Raw genomic sequence first — 25,217 nt, 5'->3', positions numbered from 1 at the left:
CTCAGGAGAAAATTCCTTCCTATACTCATTCACAACATTAGAAAACATTTAAACTTTAAAGCAAGAAGTAGTATTAAATTTGAATAAAAGTAATTTTATTTTCATTATTTAAAATTATACATAATATTTTTATTTAAGGTCCAAGTCTTTTTGAAATATAATTGAATTATAAGTTTTTTTAAATTTAAAATGTAATTTTATCATTATATTAATTTTATAAACTTAAAATAGTTAAACTATAAACTTACCATTTTAGAATTGTCCTAGTTAATGGTATTAACTTAACCAAAATGTTTAAATGTCTAAAGTTTATATAAAGTACTATGTGTTATGAATGTTATTAAGTGGATATTCAACATTTCACATTTCATCTCCTTTAACCTTTCACTTTTCATCTTCTTTAACCTTTAACTTTTAATCTTCCTTAAACTTTTCATCTTCTTATAACACATTTCCTATTTATGTATTAAAGTATGAAGAGTCTAATCTCCTATATATAGAGAGGAGTATGCTACTTGAAAAAATGATGAAAAATATAGAATGCAATAAAAATCCTCATATTCTAATATCCATCTTTAATCTATTATTTTTGTTTATAATACATTATCAACACGAGCACTTAAATTAATCCAAGAGTTGCATTTTTTGTTAGTTTAAATCAATCTATATCATCAATGTTGAACCTTGCAAAACTTGAATTTGTGGCTCTTGATATCACTGGAAAGAACTATTTATCATGGATGTTAGATTCTGAAATACACTTAGATGCAAAAGGCCTTAGTGAAACTATTAATGAAGGAAATGAAATATCTAGTCAAGATAAGGCCAAAGCTATGATATTTCTTCGCCATCACCTCCATGAGGGACTAAAGACTGAATATTTGACCGTTAAAGATCTACTTGTCTTTTGGAATAGTCTAAAAAAAGATATGATCACCGGAAAACCGTAATACTTCCTAAAGCTAGCTATGATTACAATATAAATTTAATATAAATATAAGTAGTTCCTTAACAAACTTTCAAATAAACATAACTAATCCCTTAACAAAACTTTCAAGCATAACATAATAGGAAAACAAATACTCAAATAATTACAACAATTTAGTCATAAATTAAATTAAATGAATTTGACCATGTTAGAAGTTTTTAACAAATTAAGAGATTAGTAGAACTTTGAAAAAATGAAACAAATTATAAACACAAGTAATTTTATCATAATGGACATCATGATAAAATGTATTATATACCTTGAGCCTTTATCTTTTCCGTTATATGATGTCACATTCACTTCAGGGAATGGAGTAGAGCCAGTTAGACGTGACTCATTATTTTTCATTAGCAGTTCTTTATTTTGCTCAACCACAAGAAGACAAGATATTAACTCAGAATATTTCTTAAAACCTTTTTCACGATATTGTGTTTGTAGGACAATATTATTTGCATGAAATGTGGAGTATGTTTTTTCTAACGTATTCTCATCAGCTATGTTCTCTCCACAAAATTTCAATTAGGAAGTGATTTTCAATATAGCTGAGTTATATTCACTCACAGATTTAAAATCTTGTAATCTCAAATACAGTCAATCATAACGAGCTTTAGGAAGAATTACAATTTTCTGGTGGCCATATCTTTCTTTTAGATTATTCTATAGGGAAGAAAATAGAGACAAATTTTGTTTGTGATAATGACAAATTTTGCTGAATCATTAATCAAAATGAAAAATTTTGCTGAATCATTAATCAAACGTCTCCAATTGATTGCAATACCATTACTTATGAAGTTAAAACTTCCAATTTCTACTTGGGCCATGCCATACTACATACAACATCACTAATTTGAGTCAGGCCAACAAGTTACCATAAGTTCTCCCCGTTACAGATTTTTTTGGTCAATAACCAAATATTTACCATCTGAGAATTTTTGGATGTATTGTATATGTTTTGATTGCTCCACTACAATGCTCTAAGATAAGTCCCTAAATGAGGTTAGGAATATATGTTGGATATGAATCCCCATCAATAATTAAATATCTTGAGCCATCAACAGAGAATTTATTTACAGCTCGATTTGTTGATTGTCATTTTAATGAGTCAATTTTTCCAACGTTAGGGGGAGAAAATAAATAGTTGGAAAAATAAATAGATTGGCATGAATTATCATTGTCTCATCTTGATCCTCATACACAACAATGTGAACTAGAGGTTCAGAGGATAATTCATTTACAAAGTTTAGCAAATCAATTGTCAGGAACATTTACTGATCCAAAAAAAGTGACAAAATCACACATACCAGCTGTAAATGCTCCAATCAAAATTTATGTCCGTGAAGGACAAACTCTAGTTGCTAATGAGTCTAAAGCACATTTGAAGCGTGGTAGACCAATCGGTTTTAAAGATAAGAATCCTCGAAAAAGAAAATGAGAAAAAACATATGATGGTCAGATCGAGGAAGCAATGACTTTAAAAGGATCACCAGAAGAGATTTTAGACATGACTAAAGTTCAAAAAAATCTCAGGTGCTTGATAATGGAGAGATCTCAACATATTATGTCATGTAAAGAATTAAGTGGAACCGAAATCAAATTGACGTTGATGACATATTTGCATGTAATGTAGCATTACATATTTTGAATGACAATGTGGATCATGAACCAATGTCAATTGAAGAATGTAGACAAAGAGATGATTGGCCACAATCGAAAAAATCAATTGAGGCGGAGTTAAAATCTCTTGTGAAGATAAATGGGTTTTTGTGAGAAAGAGAAATGAAAAGGGAGAAATTGTGAGTTATAAAACGCGTTTGGTTGCACAAAGATTTTCACAAAGACCTGGTATTGATTATGAAGAGACATACTCTCCTGTGGTGGATGCAGCTACTTTTAGATTATTGGTTAGTCTAGAAATAAGAGAAGGGTTTGATTTACACCTAATGGATGTAGTTACAACCTATTTATATGACCCACTTGATAATAACATTTACACTAAACTCCCATAAGGTTTTAAACTGCCAAAAGTAGCTAATTCATATTCTTGAGAACATAACTCAATCAAATTAAACAGATCCCTTTATGGATTGAAACAATTTGGGCGCATGTGGTATAATCGCCTTAGTGAGTATTTATTGAGGGAATGTTATAAGAATGATCCCATTACCTCATGTATTTTTATAAAGAGGTTCAAATCAGGATTTGTTATAATTATTTTGTATGTTAATGATTTAAATATCATTGGGACTCTTGAAAAGATTTTAGTGACAATGGAGTGCTTAAAGAAAGAATTTGAAATAAAAGTCCTTGGAAAGACAAGATTTTGGCTAGGGTTACAAATTGAGCACCAAAAGAATAAAATTCTGGTGCATCAAATAATATATATAGAAAAAATTCTAAAAAGATTTTATATGCATAATGCACATTCATTGAGCACTTCAATGGTTGTTAGGTCACTTGATATAAATAAAGACACTTTCCATCCTTGGGAAAAAGATAAAGATTTTCTTGGTCCTGAAGTACCATATTTTAGTGATATTAGTGCATTGATGTATTTTTCTAGTCATATATGACCTGATATATCATTTGCTGTCAACTTATTAGCAAGACTTAGCTCTTGTCCAACCTGAAGACATTGGAATGAGATTAAACATGTTTTTTGTTATCTTCAAGGTACAATAGATATACGTTTATTTTTCCCTAACCTACCCAAAACAGAATTTGTTGCAGATGCAAGGTACTTATATGATCCTTACATGATCGATCACAAACTGGTTGTGTTTTCACATATTGTGGTACTGCAATTTCTTGGCGATTTATGAAACAAACAATTGCTACTACTTCTTCTCATGTTGAGATTTTTGCAATCCATGAGGCTAGTCGTGAATGTGTGTGGCTAAGGTCTATAATTCATCACATACGAAAAGATTGTGGTTTATGCTCTGAAAAATAAGCTCCAACAATCTTATATGAAGATAATACAGCTTGCATTGCACAACTTAATGAAGGAAATATTAAAGGTGATAGAACAAAACATATATTAAAAAAAAATTTCTTCACAAATAATCTACAAAAGAATGGAGATATAAATGTTCAACAGACTTGTTCAAGTGAGAACTTGGCAAATCTTTTTACTAAGACACTCCCTATTACTACATTTTAAAAGTTAATTTTCAAAATTGAATTGTGTTGTCAAAGATCTGAAATGATGCTTACATAGAGGGAGTAAATTCATAGTACATTTTTTTGGTTGTGATATACTATGTATCAAAGGATTATGTATTGTTTTTCCTTCACTAGGTTTTTGTCCCAAAGGGTTTTTTGTAGTAAGATTTTTAATGAGGCATATCCTTTATACAATGGACATCCAAGGGGAAGTGTTATAAATGATATAAAGTGGATGTTCAACCTTTCACCTTTCATCTTCCTTAATCTTCCACTTTTCATCTTCTTTAACATTTAACTTTTAATCTTCCTTAAACTTTTCACATTCTTGTAACCCTTTTTCTATTTACGTATTAGAATATGAAGAGTTTAATCTCCATATATAAAAAGTGTCGAAACCATTTTTTAAAGGGAAGTTTGAAAAACGGGGCTCGACTTTTTGAAAAAATGAAAATGGGAGTCGCCACCAACCTTTTTAGGTGTGATTGGATCTCCTTTATAAAACATTTTGGTCTACAAAATGCAAGAAAACAGGTTCGGGAGTCGGTTACGCACAATGAAGGATTAGCACCCTCGTAACGCCCAAATTGGTACCGAATTGATTATTTATTGTCCTAATGTCGAAAATTTGAAAAGATTTTAAAACTTGAACAATTTAAAGTTGAAACTTGAGATTCTTTTGTTCCGAAAGTATACAAACATCACATCCAGCATGTTAGGACACGATGTTTTAAATCCTCGTAACTAAAATTATCTCATGATTTTGAAAATTTATTAAAAGGATATTTGGTTATTTAGTCAAACGAAAAATCGCAACCCAGACATGTTAGGGCACTATTTTCCTAATTTCTAAACACCAAACATTGCCTTATTTAAGAAAAAACTTTTTCAATTAAATGAAATATATTTTTAAAACAATGAATAATATAGAATTTAATAAAAAATAATTTGATATAATACTAAAATTATTAAAATAAAATAAAATATAAAAGAGAATTAAAAAAATCAAGGAGATAGGGATTAAATAAAAAAAGGTAGAAAACGAAGATGAACAAAGAATAAATAAGAACAAACCGTAGAAAATAAGAACGTAAGAGGGAGAGAAATTTGAGTAAATGCTCTCAGGAATTCTTATTGCTTCCCAAAACTCAAGTGAAGTCAAGTTGTTTTACAATGAAGGGAGAGGCCTCTATTTATAGTTGAGCCTCCCCAAATCCAACGGTAGAGATCAATTATATCAACGGTTAAGATTAAAGGATATCTACAAATTAAATCTCCAAGATTACAAAATCATATCTTCTAAGATTGTATATCATATTCTAAGATTGCAATCATATCTAAGATTGTATCATATCTAAGATTGCAATCATATCTAAGATTGTATCATATCTAAGATTGCATATCACATCTAAGATTGCATATCATTGAAGATTATATTTCCATATGAGTCAAACTTGTAGATGGACCTTAAATCTTTTCAAGTAATGGGCCATTCCGATCGAGCCAAATTATATTTGTAATTCTAGACTGAAATCTTCGTTTTTGGACTTATTTCTGGGCCCGGGCAAAATTGAGTGTCTACAGCTGCCCCTCTTTGCTCATTGTTGTGTAACAAGAATAGAGCAAAGACTATAAAAAGAACAATTTTTCCCGGTCTTGCCGAGTCTTGAGTTCTTGATCTTCTTTAATTGGCCTCTTGACGGCTTCAATCTGCTTCTTGCAAACTCATGACTGTCATGTTGATATCTTCGATCTGCTCTCTATCGAACACAGAGACACCAAATCTGCTTCTTCAATTTGTTCATTGACAATACAGAGATGCCAAATCATCTTAGATTTGCTTCAGCGTAAACACGCGAAAGCCAAATCAGCTATGTCTTTGATTTGCTCCTTGTAAGCACAAGGATACCAAACCATCTTGGATCTGCTTCAGTCTAATCATCTGAAGGTTAGATCTGCTATATGTCTGTCCTCCGTCGAATATGGAGACTCCAAACTTCGACTTGTTCTCTGACAATACAGAGATGCCAAATTATCTTAGACTTTCTTCAACGTAAACACGTGAAAGCCAAATCAGCTATGTCTTCGATTTGTTCCTTGTAAGCACAAGGATGCCAAACCATCTTGGATCTTACTTCAGTATAAACATCTGAAGGCCAGATCTGCTATGTGTCTACCCTCCGTCGAATATGGAGACGCCAAACTTCGATTTCTTCTCTGACAATACAGAGATGCCAAATCATCTTAGACTTGCTTCAACGTAAACACGTGAAAGCCAAATCAGCTATGTCTTCGATTTGTTCCTTGTAAACACAAGGATGCCAAACCATCTTGGATTTTGCTTCAGTATAAACATCTGAAGGCCAGATTTGCTATGTGTCTGCCCTCCGTCGAATATGGAGACGCCAAACTTCTATTTGTTCTCTGACAATACAGAGATGCCAAATCATCTTAAACTTACTTCAATGTAAACACGTGAAAGCCAAATCAGCTATGTCTTTGATTTGTTCCTTGTAAGCACAAGGATGCCAAACCATCTTGGATCTTGCTTCAGTATAAACATCTGAAGGCCAGATCTGCTATATGTCTGCCCTCCGTCGAATATGGAGACGTCAAACTTCGATTTGTTCTCTGACAATACAGAGATGCCAAATCATCTTAGATTTGCTTCATCGTAAGCATGTGAAAGCCAAATCAGCTATGTTTTCGATCTGCTCTCTGTCGAATATGAAAATGCCAAATCTGTTTCTTCGATTTGTTCTCTGACAATACAGAGACGCCAAATCATCTTGGATCTGCTTTAGCGTGAACACCTAAAGGGCAGATCTGCTATACTTTAACCTGTTACCCTACTGCTTAGGGGGTTAAGGTGCATCTTCGATCTGCCCCACTATTGCTTAGGGAGATAAAATACGCAATTTTGACCTGTTACCCTACTGCTTAGGGGATTAAGGAGAGTCGTCTTTGATCTATTCTGCTACTGCTTAGGAAGATAAGATCTGTAATTTTAGCCTGTTACCCTACTGCTTAGGGGGTTAAGGCGAGTCTTTGATCTGCTCCACTACTGCTTAGGGAGATAAGATCTGTGAACCTGTTACCCTACTACTTAGGGGATTAAGGCGAGTCTTCGATCTGCTCCACTACTGCTTAGGGAGATAAGATCTGCAAATTTAACCTGTTACCCTACTGCTTAGGGGATTAAGGCAATGAATTTTGTAATTTTTAATCAATCTTGCTACATTGTCCACTGGGAAATCCACTTGTAGAATTGATTTCCTGGAATTTATGCTTATGCCAAATAATTAAGATGTCATGCTCCTAATTAGACATATTATGATGCAAAATGTTTATGAAAATAACTCCTATTTCAGAAGTCATCACTTATTCATTTATCGAGCTTTCCACCTTGTTCTTCTCGACATATCAATCATACTCTGCTCGTATGCCTCGAATCTTTTCCATCAATTTGGTCTACCGTACCATTCCCCAAATGTTACGACCCACTAAAAATGTTTATGAAATGATCCTTTCTTAAGATCAATATTGCTTAAAACGTCCAACCACCTTTTGGACTGAAGAAGAAAATCTCTCGAGTATCTCCAACCCATACATATGAGAATTCCTTAAACAATTATTTTGTTTCAGTTTCTTGTATTATCTAGAAATTTCCAGAGTAATATGCAAAACTTTATTTGTGAAGATATTTTAGTTCATCTATCATTATTTCAATGCAACATGCTTTATGAATAATGGGAGACAAATATATGGATCCTGAGGATAATTAGATTTGGACAAATTATTGGAAGGAATGCAAAAAGATTATCCTGAGAACATATCTTTGCGAAGAAAAAGAATCCAAAGATAGTAAATAGGATAGAAATCAGATGCCCCAGATATCGCCGCTTGAGCGTCTATACACCAGCTCCATGAAGACTTTCTTGAGTTCAACATGTGTTTAAAAGATCTATAGTAATTCGTTGATGCCTCGATATGTAACATACTTCACTTCTCGTCGAATCCGGAATAGCAAAGTTACTGCATGACTTTCCAAATTTGAGCTGCCCTTTCGGGTTTTCAACTCAAAACCCCTTTGGTCTCAAGGCGCCCTTTGCGGGTTTTCACTTTAGCCTCTCCATTTTTCTTTTTTTCTTTTTTTCTCTTTTTTTTTTTGAAATAGAAGTCCCAAAGTGCCCTTTGCGGGTTTTCACCTTGGCTTCCATTCTCCTTCAGACAAAATACTCCTTGACCCAGTCCGAATTCACTGGATTAGATAAATTCTTCCTATCCATTTCTTGTCAAAATCAGTGCACCTCTAGAGAAAGCCCTCTTCGCAGCATATGGCCCTTCCCAATTTGGCATCCTTTTGCATGTGAATGATCTTTTTCAGCACAAGGTTTCCTTTATGAAATCTTTTTGGACGAACCTTCTTTGTCATAAGTCTATGCCATCCATTCTTGGTACGTTTGCTTAAGATGAATACTTTCAAGTTAAGTTTACTAGAGGTATTCAATTCTTGACTCCATCAAAGCTTAGAGGAAAAATCTTGATTCATAAACCCATGAAAGGGATTGCCCCAGCAACAGTCCTGGCTGTTGTTTGTCAAACCCTACAAAAACATGGTTCAATGATTCTCAGCAGACAAGAATGAAGTTCTGACTTTATCTTTCAACCTGGAAAGCTGAGGTACAGAGATTACTCCCGAAGTATACATCCCACCATGACTCGATGATGTTTCTAAAGCATCCCTAATCTTCATAAATTGCCCCCAACTGTGAAGCTGCCAAATGAGCGTAGCAAATAGGAGCCACAAAAAAATGGCTGTGGTGCTTCTTTGATACATATAGGATAGAGAATGAACAAACTCTTGCAGATCATCAGCCGAAAACCCAGCTAGGTCTAAGAGAACATGATAGTGGGTCTGCCTCGTGATTCCAATCATTCCAGCATGGGTACCAAGGAAAAAATCATTGTTCTTTGGATGGCATACTTTGTTGTCAATGACAGTACCATGTAGCACATTGTCAGGAGATCCCTGCTGAAAAAACTTGGTATGATGGTTTTTCGTACAACAATAATCACAATCTTTAGGGTTCTACTTCTCGTCAAGGAACTTGCAAGACTCAATAACTTGATCAAAACTTGATTTAATTGAGACTCGCTAACCCTATCCCTGGAAATAATGATTTGATCAGGTTTCCTTTTCCCTGAATGTAACACCCCTAACCCGTATCCGCTGCCAGAACAGGGTTTCGGAGCATTACTACCATTTACAGATCACTAAAAAAAATTTAAATACTTACCGATTCAATGCATCATATAAATAAATATATTACCATTCAATCAACAGTTTGACAGTTGTATAAGCATCAAACAGCAACATTGTTAGTATACTTGCACATATCTCATATAAATTCAACACTGATATATCTATTTTCTCGACATATCGCACTTGAGTTTAATAATAGTCTCAATTACATAATTTCCTTGTATCAACATATCAAAGATAATCATATATGTACATGTCATGAAACATATCATGCTCTTACCGCTTTCTTCATAAGCATATATCATTCATTTCATTATATCAATATTTCATGCTCCATCATTTCCATATATTTTATGTATATTTATTCCGTAATAGCTTATATCAAACTTAACATAAATTATATTTCATGTACTTATACTTATTTCGTTTATCTATCTTCATAATTATTTCATATAACCATTCGTCATCCGATACATATTACACGAATATCAATTGTTCAACAGATGCTAGAGCGTCTCCCATCCACGGTCTTATTTATCTTTGACATGATGCCATAGTGTCTTTCAACTATGGTCTTACTCATTTTCTGTCATGTTGCCATGGTATCTTTCAACCATGGTCTTGTTCATTCATATCACGTTGCCATGGTATCTTTCAACCATGGTCTTACACATTTCATATCGAGTTGCCATGGTATCTTTCAACCATGGTCTTACACTCAGTTGCCATGGTATCTTTCAACCATGGTCTTACACATTTCATATCGAGAGCACACTCCATGAACCTCATCCTTGCGGCGGGATTACCGGTCGAGCTAAATCCTCGCAATATAAACTCATAGAGTATTGTCGGGATTACCGGTCAAAGCTAAATCTCCCGCAACGACAATTACTCTAATGAGCTTGGATCCAATTACCAGTCCAAAGCTAAATTCAGACCTAATTGGATTACCCGTCCGGCTAAATCCATTTTACACATATTCTTCGGGAGGGCTATATCAGATAGGATCACCCGTCCGGCTAGATCCTTTTACCGTCAATTCCTTTTCGAGATCCATCGAATTTTCCTTTCATTCAACCGGATTTCTTCCCATTTTATCAAATATATCAATGTTTTATAAATTTTCATACAATGAACATTCAAATCATATTCACATCAATAACATACAATCTCAAGCATTTAAGAATATAATTCAAGTTACACGAACTTACCTCATTGATTGCTCGTGTTTATTATTTCATTATTCTGATATATTTTCTTTTCCATGATCAAGTCTCGTATTTGTGTCGTCCGGATCTTTATAAATAAATTTGATCATCATTTTCATTCATTTCATATTCTAATACATTTAATTAATGCTCTAGGCAAAATTACCATTTTGCCCCTAAACTTTAATTAATGACGATTTCATCCTTAGGGACGGAAAGTAAAATTCTTGCAATTTAATCCTTATTTCCAACTATTATTCTCATATATATTGATAACAGTCCATGAATTCTATAAAATATCAAAATTTTCCATAATTTCAACACTTTTCAATTTAATCCCTAAAACATGTTTTCCCGATCTTGAACTAAATTGATAATTTCGTTAAATTTTATAAATTTAAATAATAAAATAATCTATTTCATGCAATTTAGTCATTTCTGACATTTTTACAAAATTGCCCATAAAATTTTACTTTTATTCAATTTAGTCCCTGAGCCTAAAACATGCAAATTAGCCACGCTAGATGAATATTCATACATATTTTCCTCCTCCTCCTCTCCATTCCACATCCTTAATTTATATAACATACAACAAGTAACATTATCAATAATTTCACTATTTACTTATATGTACATTCAAAACTGTCCATTTGCGTCATAGTCACTAAATTATTTATATATTAAGCTACAGAACTCGAAATTAAGATCCGTTAATTTTTCCTGAAACTAGACTCACATGTATTCTTATCATAAAATTTTCAGAATTTTTGGTTTATCCAATTAGTACAGTTTATTCATTAAAGTCACCCCTGTTCTGCTGTCTGATAGTTCTGACCCTTCTTCACTAAAAATTAGTTATCTCCTTTTACAGAATTCAAATGATGTTATAGTTTGTTTCTAATAAAACTAGACTCATTCAGAATTCTATAAATATAAATTTAAGCCTCTAATTATTTTTCTTCATTTTTTATTATTTTTCAAAGTCTGAACAGGGAACCTGAATTCATTCTGACCTTGTCTCACAAAATTCATTATATATAAAATTTACAAATTCATTGCTTACACTGTTTCTTCTATGAGAAACTAGACTCATTAAGATTTAATTCCATATTTTTTCATCTTCTAATTCAATTTATAAAATTTATGGTGATTTTTCAAAGTTAGACTACTGCTGCTGTCCATAACTGTTTTAGTGCAAGATATTAATTACCATGTTATAACACCCTTATTTTCTTTTTCTACACCATTTCTCATCACTTTCTCTTATTTTCTCTTCACTAACATATCAAGAACATAGGACCTTATGTAATAAAACTCTACTATAACATTATTTCCATGATTTATCAACAATAACAAACTTAAAAACATATTGAAATCTTGATGTACTTACCTTATTCTCTTACCAATCTTTAACTTGATTTTCTCTCCTCCAGCTTCTATTTCTTGAATCCAACTTGATATTCTAACTCCCCATGTTCTCCTTAACATTTTCTCTCTTGGTAGCTATGGAAATTCATTTGATTTTTGGGTGAAAATGGTGAATTTTTGGTAAAGGACCAAATTGTAAAGAAAGTAAAACTTTCTTTATTCCTCTCTTTCTCTCACGTTAGTTTGCATGGAAAGGAAAGATGATGAAAATTCTTCATCTTTCTTTCCTTATATACTAAATAAATAATAATAAAATAATATTAAATATCTCATAAAATATTAATAAAATAATATTTATCTAATTAATTAATTTAAAATATCATTAACATAATCATTACATTCTAGAATTCTCTCTCTTACTAATTGACCATTTTGCCCTTCATGATCTTTTAGAATTCCATCCTTGAGTCATCATTTAATTTGGTAAAATTGCAATTTAGTCCCTCATAGTTCTTCACTTATTCAATTTGGTCCTAATTCATCCATTTTCCTTAGTTTCTAGATCATTCTACCCTTAAAATATTTACACTATTAGTCCTTCAACTTTTTCATATTTACACTTTAACCCTTTAAGTCTTGAGTATTTACTTTTAGGCAATAAAACTTTTCTAACTTTTACAATTTAGTCCTTTCCTGAATCAAGATATCATAATTTACTTCCCAATGTTGCCATAACTCAAAACTTCCCTTTTTATCACTTTATTTCCTTATTTTATTATATCAAGGATAATATATTACTGTAAAGATTTTCAGGGTATTACACTGAACTTGTATAGAAGTCTAAGAGAGCTTCCTTCATGATACCGTCATCCACTTTGTCAGAAACTGGTTTGAAGAAAGAATCTATCATTTTAAGCTTCAGAGGCTATGTAAGACCTAATGCCCCATAGCTGGAGATCAATGGCCACCGCTTGGAGCTAACCATCGCAGCTATTGACGACACATCAGACTGCTTAGGAAAGCCAAACAATGCACCCATTCCAAGGATGATGGTTGGAACCTTTGAAACAACTAGAATTAAAGGTGTTTGCCCCAGCGTAAGCATAGAGAGTAGGCGGTAGTTTCTTATGCCAATTTTTACCAGTCTCGATCATCTTCTGTAATTTTTTTTTTCTTTTCTTTTGGCAACCTTTGTTGTACAGTGGTATGGAGCATTATCTTTGAAAAGACTGCAAACTTTTGGCATTGTGCAGTTATATATAATCTTTTTTTTTTTTTTGAAATGGATGACTTTTGACTTTGTAATATTGGCATATAAAAGCTATCTCCCCTCCTAATGGAGTAGTTGACGTCCACAAAGGTGAGTTATTGTTAGCTTGAAACTTTTGACGAGCTCTGGCCCATAACATACATGCCCCATAAGTCTTGACTCCCTTAAATTTGGTATTCATTGTACAACTGATGCGATCCCTTTTCATGGTGGACCAACAGTGCCCCAAAACCTCATGTTTATTCTGGCAATTGCAAATCCTCCTGCATGCGTTTTTGGACCACATTTTTGAATTCCCATAATAGTCTCAACAAGGTCTTGTCTTGTCTCCTCAGCTAATTCCAATTTCACAATCTTTCCTTCCTCTAAGGCTACATTTCCTACCACCACTTCATGGGGTAAAAACCATTTTCAACAAATTCAGAAACAAGTCACAATTTATGTCACCTTCAAAGTACTAAGATTCCTCTAAACACATATCACACTCAAAAGGAACTCTGAATCAGCAATATCGTTGCTCGTGTCATTGATATCTAGGGATCTATGATAGGTACACAAAAGAATATACAATGAATAAATGAATTCAAAAATGACTATTTACATGAAATAAAAATTTATAAAGAATGTCAAAGGTCAAAAGAATCAGAATGAAATAATATTTACTCGGATAAATAAAAGTATGTTTTATTGAAAATAAAAATGTCTGAACATGAGCCCACTTCTCAAAAGAAATCTCATTACTCCTAGGCTTTAGAGCAATAAGAGTGTTCTGAATATTACTCCGTAAAATTCCTAAAGATTACAGGAAGTTCTTCTGCAGTCCAATTGTTTAAAGAAATTCCCGATTCGTAAGGGCGAATGCCCTCAAGGTTTCTTTGTTCAATCCCTTCCTCATGTATGATATTGATGGGATGATTTTCATTTCCAAACATCTCCTTCTCCAGGTAAGCTATCCTTCCTGACACAAAAGTCGAGGATATGTAAGGGAACGTCGTTAATTTTCATTCAACTTCTTTTTCACTCAGCCGTGACCCTCTTCTCTCTCTCTCTTTTTCTTTCTCTTTTTAATAACTTTAACTAATTAGGGTTTTTTTATGGATTTAAATGCATTTGATGTGATGCAATGCAAATGCATGAATGCAAAAGAAAAGGAGATCTTGATCTTGAATTCAATTCCATTAGAATAACTTTTCTAGAAAACAAATTTCTTTACATGAAAATAGATTACATATGCGATCTTGCCCTTCATAGTCCAAGTAAACGCTGATCTTTTCTTCATGGTCGAATCCTGTAAATTCTCCAAAAGATGCCTTTGCTATCTCCTTGCTGCTTAATCTGAGCCTCGATCTCTTGCTCGCTTATCTTCATGATACTTATCAAAAAGTGCCGGCTCTTGGATAATCTTTGTTGGCAATTAAATCAAGTCATGTATTCCTTCGTGGACTCCCGGCTTTCTCTCATCATGCTCTTGGATAACCTTTGTTGGCTTGAATCTCTGGCAATTACATCATGTATTCCTCCGTGGACTACCAGCTTTCTCTCGTCGTGTTTACTTGGACTATATTTAGACGACCGCACTATAATCTACTTTATCAAGAAATTTGTTTCCTTATGACAAACTATTCTATTTAGGAATAGAATTTTGAATCAACACCTTCTTTTCTTTGATGTAATGTAATGTAAATGCATGAATGCAAAAAGGTATCGATCTCGATTCAGTTTTATTTTAGAAAACGTTATTTAAGGAACAAAAATCTTTTCATAAAACGGATTACAAATACACTTTCGCTCGTAGGCCCAGAGTCTTAACCCTATCTGATAACAAAGCTAACTCTCGACCTCTATCTGAACTGTAGCTCATATTGGTGCTCAACGTGCTTTCCCTTTCTACCAGTATTTGTAAATGATCAGCTATCTCTTGAATTTGAATTACGGCTTCACCTATGAAGGAAGCTCTACAGCCAAAGACACCTCCTCCAATGTCTGTGAAGTTGCTCTGATTACCTTGAAAGAAAGATTAGCGAACAAGTAGGCATTCCAACTTTGCAGCATACTGCCTTAAAATGATATCAAACATCCTCAGTGCTTCTTGAGAGTCTTTAAATTTCTACCTCCACAGAACATTTCGAATTGCTTGCATGGGTATCTTAGCAGCATAGCTAATCTCCACTTTAAAGGTCTTTAAATGATACGATCTTCTTTAATCTCTTTCTTTCATGCTCATTTGGGTTGTCCCGGTCATTAGGTATTGCATTTCCATTATTTCTGATAGGTACAACATCCTAAAGTACCTCAGTAAATTCCAGCTTGTTGTTTGGTAGCGGTCTTATAGTAAGTGAGCCTTTCTACCATCATAAGCAAAACTCTTTCCATCCAATTCAATTTTGTATATCTTATACCTCTACCATCCACGAGGTGACTATCTTCATCTGTAATGGTAGAAGTGTCCCTCAGTACTCCCCACGCTCACCTTGAATTGTTCATCTATCTTCATGTCAAGCAAATACTGCAATTCCCCATAACTGTTGTAGAACAACTGCTTGGCTTCGCTACCCCATTAATCCAATATTTCCTTTAACTTTTGGAGGTTATTTTGTATCACACTAATGAGAGTGTAATCCCATAATTCTGATGTGTATCCTTCGATGACACTATTTCCTTTTTCTATCTGGGTTTTCTCTGACCAAGCACAAACGAAAGAGTTGTCCTCCACTTTATTAAGATATTCGTTCCCCATTACAAAACTTTCTAACTCAGAAATCGAACCTTGAATCGACACCTTTTAATGATAAATGACATGAAATGATAGCAAAATAAGAAAAACAAGTCAGTGTCACATATATAAAAAATATAATAAATAAGAACTTATAAAGGTAGGCACTAAAGGTCATCATCATACTACCTGGGGCAAGCACTTAAAGTTTACTATATGTAGTTCAGTTCTAAAGCAAGGGTACCTGAACCAGCAGACTCCTCGATCTTCACCAATTATAGGCTCATATGGACCAAGTTCGGTTCAGGGGGACACATTTCCCTATGGCCATGCGGAGATGAAAATCTCACGAAGACATAGGTACGGATGTATCCTGAAAGCAATCCACTAGCCCATGCGGAGGTGAAAACCTCACGAAAGCATAGCTTCTCACTCCCACTTAAGGGTGTGACCACAACGGTCATGCAAATGCAATGTGTGCGTAAACAATAACAAACATATGCAACTAACACATGTAAAAATGACATAATTTAAAAATTTTCCAAATTTCTGACATTAAGACAGAAAATAATCAATTTTCGGCTTGACTCTCTTATAGGTCCCCAGTGGAGTCGCCAAGCTGTCGAAACCATTTTTAAAAGGGGTGTTTGAAAAACGGGGTTCGACTTTTTGAAAAAATGAAATGGGAGTCGCCACCAACCTTTTTAGGTGTGATTGGATCACCTTTATAAAACATTTTGGTCTACGAAATGCAAGAAAACAGGTTCAGGAGTCGGTTACGCACAAGGAAGGATTAGCACCCTCGTAACGCCCAAAATTGGTACCGAATTGATTATTTATTGTCCTAATGTCGAAAATTTGAAAAGATTTTAAAACTTGAACAATTTAAAGTTGAAACTTGAGATTCCTTTGTTCCGAAAGTATACAAACATCACATCCAGCATGTTAGGACACGATGTTTTAAATCCTCGTAACTAAAATTATCTCATGATTTTGAAAATTTATTAAAAGGATATTTGGTTATTTAGTCAAACGAAAAAATCGCAACCCAGCATGTTAGGGCACTATTTTCTGAATTTCTAAACACCAAACATTGCCTTATTTAAGAAAAAAACTTTTTCAATTAAATGAAATATATTTTTAAAACAATGAATAATATAGAATTTAATAAAAAATAATTTGATATAATACTAAAATTATTAAAAAAATAAAATATAAAAGAGAATTAAAAAATCAAGGAGATAGGGATTAAATAAAAAAAGGTTAAAAACGAATATGAACAAAGAATAAATAAGAACAAACCGTAGAAAATAAGAACGCAAGAGGGAGAGAAATTTGAGTGAATGCTCTCAATAATTCTTATTGCTTCCCAAAACTCAAGTGAAGTCAAGTTGTTTTACAATGAGGGGAGAGGCCTCTATTTATAGTTGAGCCTCCCCAAATCCAACGGTACAGATCAATTACATCAACGGTTAAGATTAAAGGATATCTACAAATTAAATCTCTAAGATTACAAAATCATATCTTCTAAGATTGTATATCATATCTAAGATTATATCATATCTAAGATTGCAATCATATCTAAGATTGCATATCATTGAAGATTATATTTCCATATGAGTCAAACTTGTAGATGGACCTTAAATATTTTCAAGTAATGAGCCATTCCGATCGGGCCAAATTATATTTGTAATTCTGGACTGAAATCTTCGTTTTTGGACTTATTTCTGGGCCCGGGCAAAATTGAGTGTCTACAGAGAGAGGAGTATGCTATTTGTAAAGATGATGAAAAATAGAGAATGCAATAGAAATTCTCATATTCTCATATCCATCTTTTATCTATTATTTTTGTTTATAATAATATGTTAGTATTTTAATTCTCTATTAATTAAAAATTATTTATGAAGTTGGTGTTATATGTTAATTAGATATAATTCAAATAAAAATAGTATAATTAAATGAAATATCTATATATATATAATTTAATAAATTTTAACTATAGTTTTTTAAATAAAATAAAACTCACCTTATCTTAATAATAGAAAAATCCTCAAGTCCAAAACATACTACCCACTTTTCACAAATATATTTTTCTCTTTTCACAATATTTTAAAATTTTTTTCTCATTAAATCCAAAATTTTAATAATCCATAATTATCTTTAAAAATTATTCAATTAGTGGATATCAATATATCTAGTAAATATATAATATTTGCTCACCTTTTTATATAATGCGATAATATAATTTTTTTTATCTTTAAATTTGACAATTAAATCTATTGTTATCCATAGACTTTAAAAGATAAAAATTTAATATGTGATATTTTGAGATCGTATTACATCATCACTTAAAAATTAAAAATTATACAAATATTCATAAACACTTAAAAATTAAAACTATTGGTTCCTGATTCAATTGGTTTGATTGGTTCAGTCACTAAACCAACAATAAATAAATATTCATAAATACTTTTAAAAAAAATTATTAAACCGGTTCACTTGTGCAACTACTGGTTTTTACCCTAGCTTTCAATTTTTACCGGTTTGGAGTAATTTTTGATTCAATCAGTTCAAATCTTTGTTTGGACTAGTATACATATTCGTTCTCGGTCCAATTAGTCCAAAAAATCAATTCAGTCATGTTCCAAGAATAGTAGTCACGTCATTAAATCTTAACGGAATTCAAATTTAGAGACCACAATGGATCCAAATATCAATTCAAGTATTAAAACGGACCTAATTGCAAAGTTTATGGAAAAAAATTATATTATCCCTTATACAATCAACTGATTTGCATGGAAGGATGCCTCAAAGTCTTGACCAACAAGCTACTGTAGTTTGTTACGAAATTTCAACAATAAATAAAACAGAATGGTTGGTCACGAAGAGTCTGCTAATACATAGATGACTTCAATTCTGTCAAAGTAAACAAAATGGAAATATAATATATTGCCTACCACATTTCTTAATTAAATATTTAGTAGATATTTGCAGTCATCAACTTGGAACAAATAGATAGAAACCAACAAAAGTAAGAAAGTGGCCTTTCCATTTTATTTTCTTTCCTACATACCATATGCTCATGTTTTTTTTTTCTGTCTTTCTTTTTAATTTTTTATAATTTTCCTTAATTTTCAAAATTGTCTTTCTTTGACTTGAGTGAGTAATCTGGTATCTATAAATACCTGCTGCAATTGTATACTTAGCCTCACACAAATATCTGTGCTAATTTAAGAACACAAATTTATTAGTACTTTGAACAATCTATTTGGTTCCAACAAGAGAAATACATGGCTTCACAAGTTTCTCAAATCCTTGCTTCACCCCATACTTCCATTCCCTGCAACATGGAAAATCGCCCCAAGGCTGATTTTCACCCTGGCATTTGGGGAGATATCTTCCTCAATTGCCCTAATAAGGTACATATTTTGTATTGTTTTTTTATTGATCTTAATACTGTTTAAATAAATTGTATTTAATAAGAAGAAATTTTCATTTTTGAGCAGGATATTGATACTGCAACTCAACTCCGATATGAAGAACTAAAAGAAGAAGTTAGGCGGATGCTTGTGGCTCCCATGGGTGATAGTTCAAACCAAAAACTGTCCCTAATTGATGCAGTCCAAAGGTTGGGTGTGTATTACCATTTTGAGGAAGAGATTGAAGATGCATTAGAAGCTATATACCATGACAACAATGATGTCGACAATGATCTCTATACCATCTCTCTTCGATTTCGATTACTTAGAGAGCATGGCTTCAATGTTTCATGTGGTAATTTAGTTTTTACTTTACGCATTCCTTAATACTTTTAATATATTTAAGATGATTGAGCCTACCAATGTTTTTGATATTGACTTTTGGGTATTGTTTTAGCAGAGGTATTCGATAAGTTCAAAGATGAGGAAGGAAATTTCATGTCATCCATAACCACTGATGTGCGAGGACTGTTGGAGCTTTATGAAGCTTCGTATATGCGGGTGCATGGGGAAGATATATTGGATGAGGCAATTTCTTTCACCACCACTCACCTAACTCTTGCAGCACCGAATTTAGAGTATCCATTGTCGGAACAAGTTGCACATGCCTTAAAACAGTCCATCCGAAGAGGCTTGCCAAGGGTCGAGGCTAGGCGATACATTTCTTTATACCAGGATACTGAATCCCATAGTAAGGCATTGTTGGAATTTGCAAAGATAGATTTCAACTTGTTACAGCTTTTGCATAGAAAAGAGCTAAGTGAAATTTGTAGGTAAGAGTTTGAATGTTAGATTTCAAAATCCTAACACTCTACTAAGTGAAATGAAGATTAGGTTGTGGTAATGGGTTTGAAATCTGATGTTTGTTTTTTTTCCTTTTATATATATATAGGTGGTGGAAGGATTTAGACTTTACAAAAAAGTTACCATTTGCGAGAGATAGAGTGGTTGAAGGTTACTTTTGGATAATGGGAGTATACTTTGAGCCACAATACTCTCTTGGTAGAAAGATGATGACAAAAGTAATTGCCATGGCATCCATCGTAGATGATACGTATGACTCATATGCAACATATGATGAGCTCATTCCCTATACAAATGCAATCGAGAGGTTAGTTTTGTTGAAATTGTGAATGTACATTTATTTTGAAATATATACATGATCAATGATTGGATATTAAACATTTAGCCTCGGAAATGGGTTTCAGGTGGGATATTAAATGTATGGATGAGCTCCCAGAATTCATGAAAATAAGCTATAAGGCACTATTAGATGTTTATGAAGAAATGGAGCAACTAACAGCAAAGCAAGGGAGACAATACCGTGTCGAATATGCAAAGAAGGCGGTAAGTAAATTGACAGTTAACTTGGATATATAAAATACTTTATAATCATCCATAAGTTAACATCCAATTTTATTTCGATAAAGTTATATAGTTGAAATGTTAGTTAGTATTAATTGTTATATTTTGATGCTGGTGCAGATGATACGACTTGCTCAAGCTTACCTTTTAGAAGCCAAATGGACTCATCAAAATTACAAACCAACATTTGAGGAGTTTAGGGATAATGCATTGCCAACCTCGGGCTATGGCATGCTTGCTATTACAGCTTTTGTGGGCATGGGAGATGTTATAACTCCAGAGACATTTGAATGGGCAACCAATGACCCTAAGATCATCAAAGCTTCCACAATAATTTGCAGGTTCATGGATGACATCGCTGAACACAAGTTCAAGCATCGGAGAGAAGATGATTGCTCAGCCATCGAGTGCTACATGGAACAATATGGCGTAACGGCACAAGAGGCTTATGATGAATTCAACAAGCATATAGAGAGCTCCTGGAAGGACGTTAACGAAGAGTTCCTAAAACCAACAGAAATGCCAGTACCTGTTCTAAATAGAAGTCTCAACCTTGCAAGAGTAATGGATGTGCTTTACAGAGAAGGTGATGGTTATACACATGTTGGCAAAGCTGCTAAAGGTGGGATCACTTCATTGCTCATTGACCCTATCCAACTTTGAACCTATGTGCCAGTTAGAACTGCAATTCCTTGAGCAATCGAATTAATAAATTAAGTTAAATTGCTACAACGAGAATTTATTTTAACTTATTTGTTTTCTTCATTTATATAAAAGGTTAATAAATTCCACCTCCTTTATTTTTTTTATTTTCTAATCTTGTAAAACTCATTGCTTATGCATAAAAAAAATTTATCCATTATTCTACATGTGAAATTTAAAAGTTGTTATTGTACTAAATATTTTTATGAAAAAATAATTTATATATTAAAGATGTTCCATTATTAGTTTAAAAGGAATATTTGGGTTTTCTATTTAATTTTGACCCAACTATAACCATAAGCCCAATCTAAGTTAAAATATAATATGAGAAGCCCAACTTTAAATAAGATGAACTGGGTACAATAAAATAAATTTAATACTAAATTATTTAAATTTGGTCAATAAAAGATAGTCCTTGAAATTGATTTGTTTATTTTTCGATGAAGTTAAATTTAAATATTAAATTAGGATAAAAAATTTAAGTATTAAATTAAAAATATTTAAATACTAAAATGAATTTTGAAATTAAACTCAAGTATTAAATTAAGATAAAAATAACTTTAGAATTAAAATTAAAATTTAAAGTCAAACTTACAAACCAAATAGTATATTAATTTTTCTTATATTAAAACATTTTAGGGCATAATTTTAATAAACAGACTATTTTACCATCATCTAAGCCACAAAGATCACATTACCTAAGGACGAAACTACAATTCCGATTATAGTAGTTTTACCCTAATTAGATGTATCAAAATCAATAAGAAAAAAGTGTCTACGACTGTGGAAATTTGAGATCCACGACGTAAACGAATACATGCAAGTATAAAATTAAGTATTGATATTGTTTTCTATTTCTTTTAACATTCACATTAACTATATAATCCTTCCACCACCTCTGCTACCATTCTTCTTCCATGGCCGAACTGCCTTTAATTGATGCAAGCCTTCAACCTTGTTGACAACCCATTTCGGCTGAACTTTCACAACACAAATAAATAACATCACCATCCCGAATGCCATCCCACATCCGTACTCCATTAACAAAGCTTTCCACCAAAATCCATCTTCACTTTCTTCTTCACCAGGCAATGCTTCTTTCCCAGAGTTTAATGGTGGAACAGATGGATCCTGCAATTTGAAGAGTCGACTGTGCAAGAATGGATTCCCCAAGTAAGATTCTTCCTCAAATGTTGCTAATTGCCCAATATTAGGAATTTGACCAGCAATCTGAGGATTGAATGAAATGTTGAACTTGCTAAGCTCATTCAAACAATTCAAGTTGGTTGGAAATATGCCTGAGAAATTATTGTGTGATAGATCAAGATTCTGTAAACAATTCAGGTTCCCAATTTCCCTTGGAATTTGACCTGAAAATTTGTTCCAGGAGATATTCAGTACCACAAGTGGCAAATTTCCAATCTCTACAGGAAGTTCCCCATTGAATTGATTGTAACTCAAATGTAGCACACTGAAATGCTGCATTTTACCAATATCTGAAGGGACTTCCCCTGTGAGTTTATTGCCACTTAGTTGAAGATAACCCGAAACTCGATATTTTCGAACCGGTGAACCTTTAACACAAACTTGGAAAAAACCATATCCTTGAAGCAACTGATCCCATACGTTTTTGCAAATCTTCCTGGTAAGAATTGTGTATATAAAACCAAAAGGTGAGTAATCCATTGTTAGCAGCCTCTTGGTTACCAAGCAGTCGCTAGGACCAGCAATCATCGCGTTACTTCGTCGGTTCGATTCGAATGTTAGAGTGGGATTTCTTCCAATGTTTGCTAACTCAGGTGGGAATCTTTTGGAAAGTTGATTGTTAGCAAGGTTTAGCCACAATAAGCTACTGCAATTTCCAAGTTCACCAGGGATTTCACCAGTGAGTGAATTGTTTGCAAGCATTAACCACAAGAGAGACCTTAAGTTTCCGAAAGAAGGCGGGATCGACCCGATGAGCCGATTGAAAGAGAGATCAAGAGCTTGAAGTTGTGACAAGTCGCCATACTGTGGTGGTATAGGACCAGTAAATTGATTGTAGGCTAAGATTAAGAACTTCAAACCTACCATTTCAGAGAATTCAGCTGGTAAATGTCCAGAAAAATTGTTGTAGCTTAAGTCTAGTCTTGAAATATTTGTGAGCTTGTGAATCCCGGAAAAACTTAATCCATCAATATATGAATTCCCTTGAAGAACAAGAGATTTCAATTGTCTGAATCTACCAAAAATCTCTTGTAATCGTCCACCAAAATTGTTGTAGCTCAAATCCAGAACAGCCAAGTTGTTCAGATACAATAGAGATTCTGGAATCACTCTAGAAAACTCGTTGTTTCCCAATAGTAAGCCTTCAAGGGTGGAAATTGATCCAAGCTCTGATGGAATTGGCCCTGAAAATTTGTTTCCCCACAGATTCAACATAACCAATTTCTTACAATACGAAATCTCTCTCGGAACTTCGCCATGGAACATGTTTACTGATAAATCCAAGCCTTTCAGATGACAATTGTCTGAAAAACTTGATGCAGAAATTAGTCCACTGACACGGTTTTCAGAAACTGAAAACACCACTAACCTTGAAAAACCAGTCCAAATATTACCAGCAAATTTGTTGGAGCTTAAGTCCAGATACATCAGATTCAAGCACCCATCAAAGAACGTGTCAATTCTACCAATGAAATTGTTCATTGAAAGGTTTGCAACAACTAACCTGTTGCAAATTGCAGGGAAACTAAACTTAACTTCCCCATGAAACCGGTTAGTTGACAAATCAAGCTTCTCTAACCTGGTCAATCCAGTCAACTTGAGCTCACCTCCAAGAATATTATGTGATAAGTTGAGGTAGACAAGGTTATGGCATCTGTTTAAATCATCTGGAATCAATCCCTTGAGTGTGTTTCTAGAGAAATCAAGGTGATGAAGTTGAGTCAAAGCTGAGAAATTGTTGAACATTTCCCCAGAAATTTTGCTGTCAGAGAGGTTTATACCAGTAACCCTCTCCATATCAGGGGAGCACATGATTCCATGCCACTCACATGGATTTGAAGTCCATCGATTCCATCCTGAGTACCTTCCTCGATTCACTCGGTTTTGATTTTCCAGAAATGATTTCAGGTTCAACAGGATTTCTTTGTCTGTGTTTAGAGAATTTCCTGACACAGTAATGAAAGCTGCAAATCCAAAAAAAAAAAAAAAACAGTTCAACATAACCAATCCATATCCAAAATGATTAAAAGTAAAATAAACAGAGAAAGGAGTATATTTAAAACCTGTGATTAGGATTAAGAACATAAGAACAACTGTGGAACACCATGTGTTAGCTTTGCCTTGTAACATGATTTTTGTTTTTCTTATTCCTGTCTGAAAATTTAGTCTTGTAGGAATGAGTTCTTTAAACAGTAAACAATCAACTGAAACATAAAAACCCAGATTCTTATTATTTTATGGGAAATAAGAAGGAAATTCAATTACTAAAGGTTATGAACTCAGAAGAACCAAAAGTCAATTAGTCGTAACTACTACGTTGTTTTGATTTATTCCAACTTGTATGACTAGTTATATGGTATATTGACTTGACTTTGACAAAAACAACTTCTAAACGTGTGTTTCTCAGCGATTTACAACTCCACTTATTGATTGCGTAAAACAAATTTGTTACTCATGCGATGCGCGGTTAATTTTATTTATTTAATATAT

The 25,217-nt window shown here is 33.2% G+C and overlaps 2 protein-coding genes across 3 annotated transcripts; one reads left to right on the top strand and one right to left on the bottom strand.

The window, feature by feature from the left end:
• The first annotated feature begins 19,181 nt into the window (after positions 1-19,181).
• LOC108461505 ((+)-delta-cadinene synthase isozyme A-like) lies at positions 19,182-21,605 on the top strand. 2 transcript variants are annotated; one of them, XM_053021603.1, is made up of 6 exons: positions 19,182-19,394; positions 19,482-19,749; positions 19,855-20,227; positions 20,347-20,565; positions 20,663-20,801; positions 20,940-21,605. In XM_053021603.1, the coding sequence occupies exons 1-6, from the start codon at positions 19,266-19,268 to the stop codon at positions 21,480-21,482; spliced, it is 1,671 nt and encodes a 556-aa protein (XP_052877563.1). In that variant the 5' UTR covers positions 19,182-19,265; the 3' UTR covers positions 21,483-21,605. The 2 variants fall into 2 exon arrangements, with proteins under 2 accessions (XP_052877563.1, XP_052877561.1); XM_053021601.1 differs by having other exon boundaries at positions 19,852-20,227.
• A 507-nt stretch (positions 21,606-22,112) lies between these two features.
• LOC108462758 (probable LRR receptor-like serine/threonine-protein kinase At1g74360) lies at positions 22,113-25,067 on the bottom strand. Its single transcript, XM_017762669.2, has 2 exons — positions 24,791-25,067; positions 22,113-24,691 (listed from the first exon to the last, which is right to left on the bottom strand). Exons 1-2 carry the CDS (start codon positions 24,855-24,857, stop codon positions 22,398-22,400), a joined length of 2,361 nt encoding a protein of 786 aa, XP_017618158.1. The 5' UTR covers positions 24,858-25,067; the 3' UTR covers positions 22,113-22,397.
• Positions 25,068-25,217: the final 150 nt, after the last annotated feature.

The sequence above is a fragment of the Gossypium arboreum genome, chromosome 2 (assembly GCF_025698485.1).
Source record: "Gossypium arboreum isolate Shixiya-1 chromosome 2, ASM2569848v2, whole genome shotgun sequence".
NCBI lineage: Eukaryota > Viridiplantae > Streptophyta > Magnoliopsida > Malvales > Malvaceae > Gossypium > Gossypium arboreum.
Note: the sequence above shows the minus strand (reverse complement) of the source record. Positions and strands in the feature narration are given on the sequence as shown.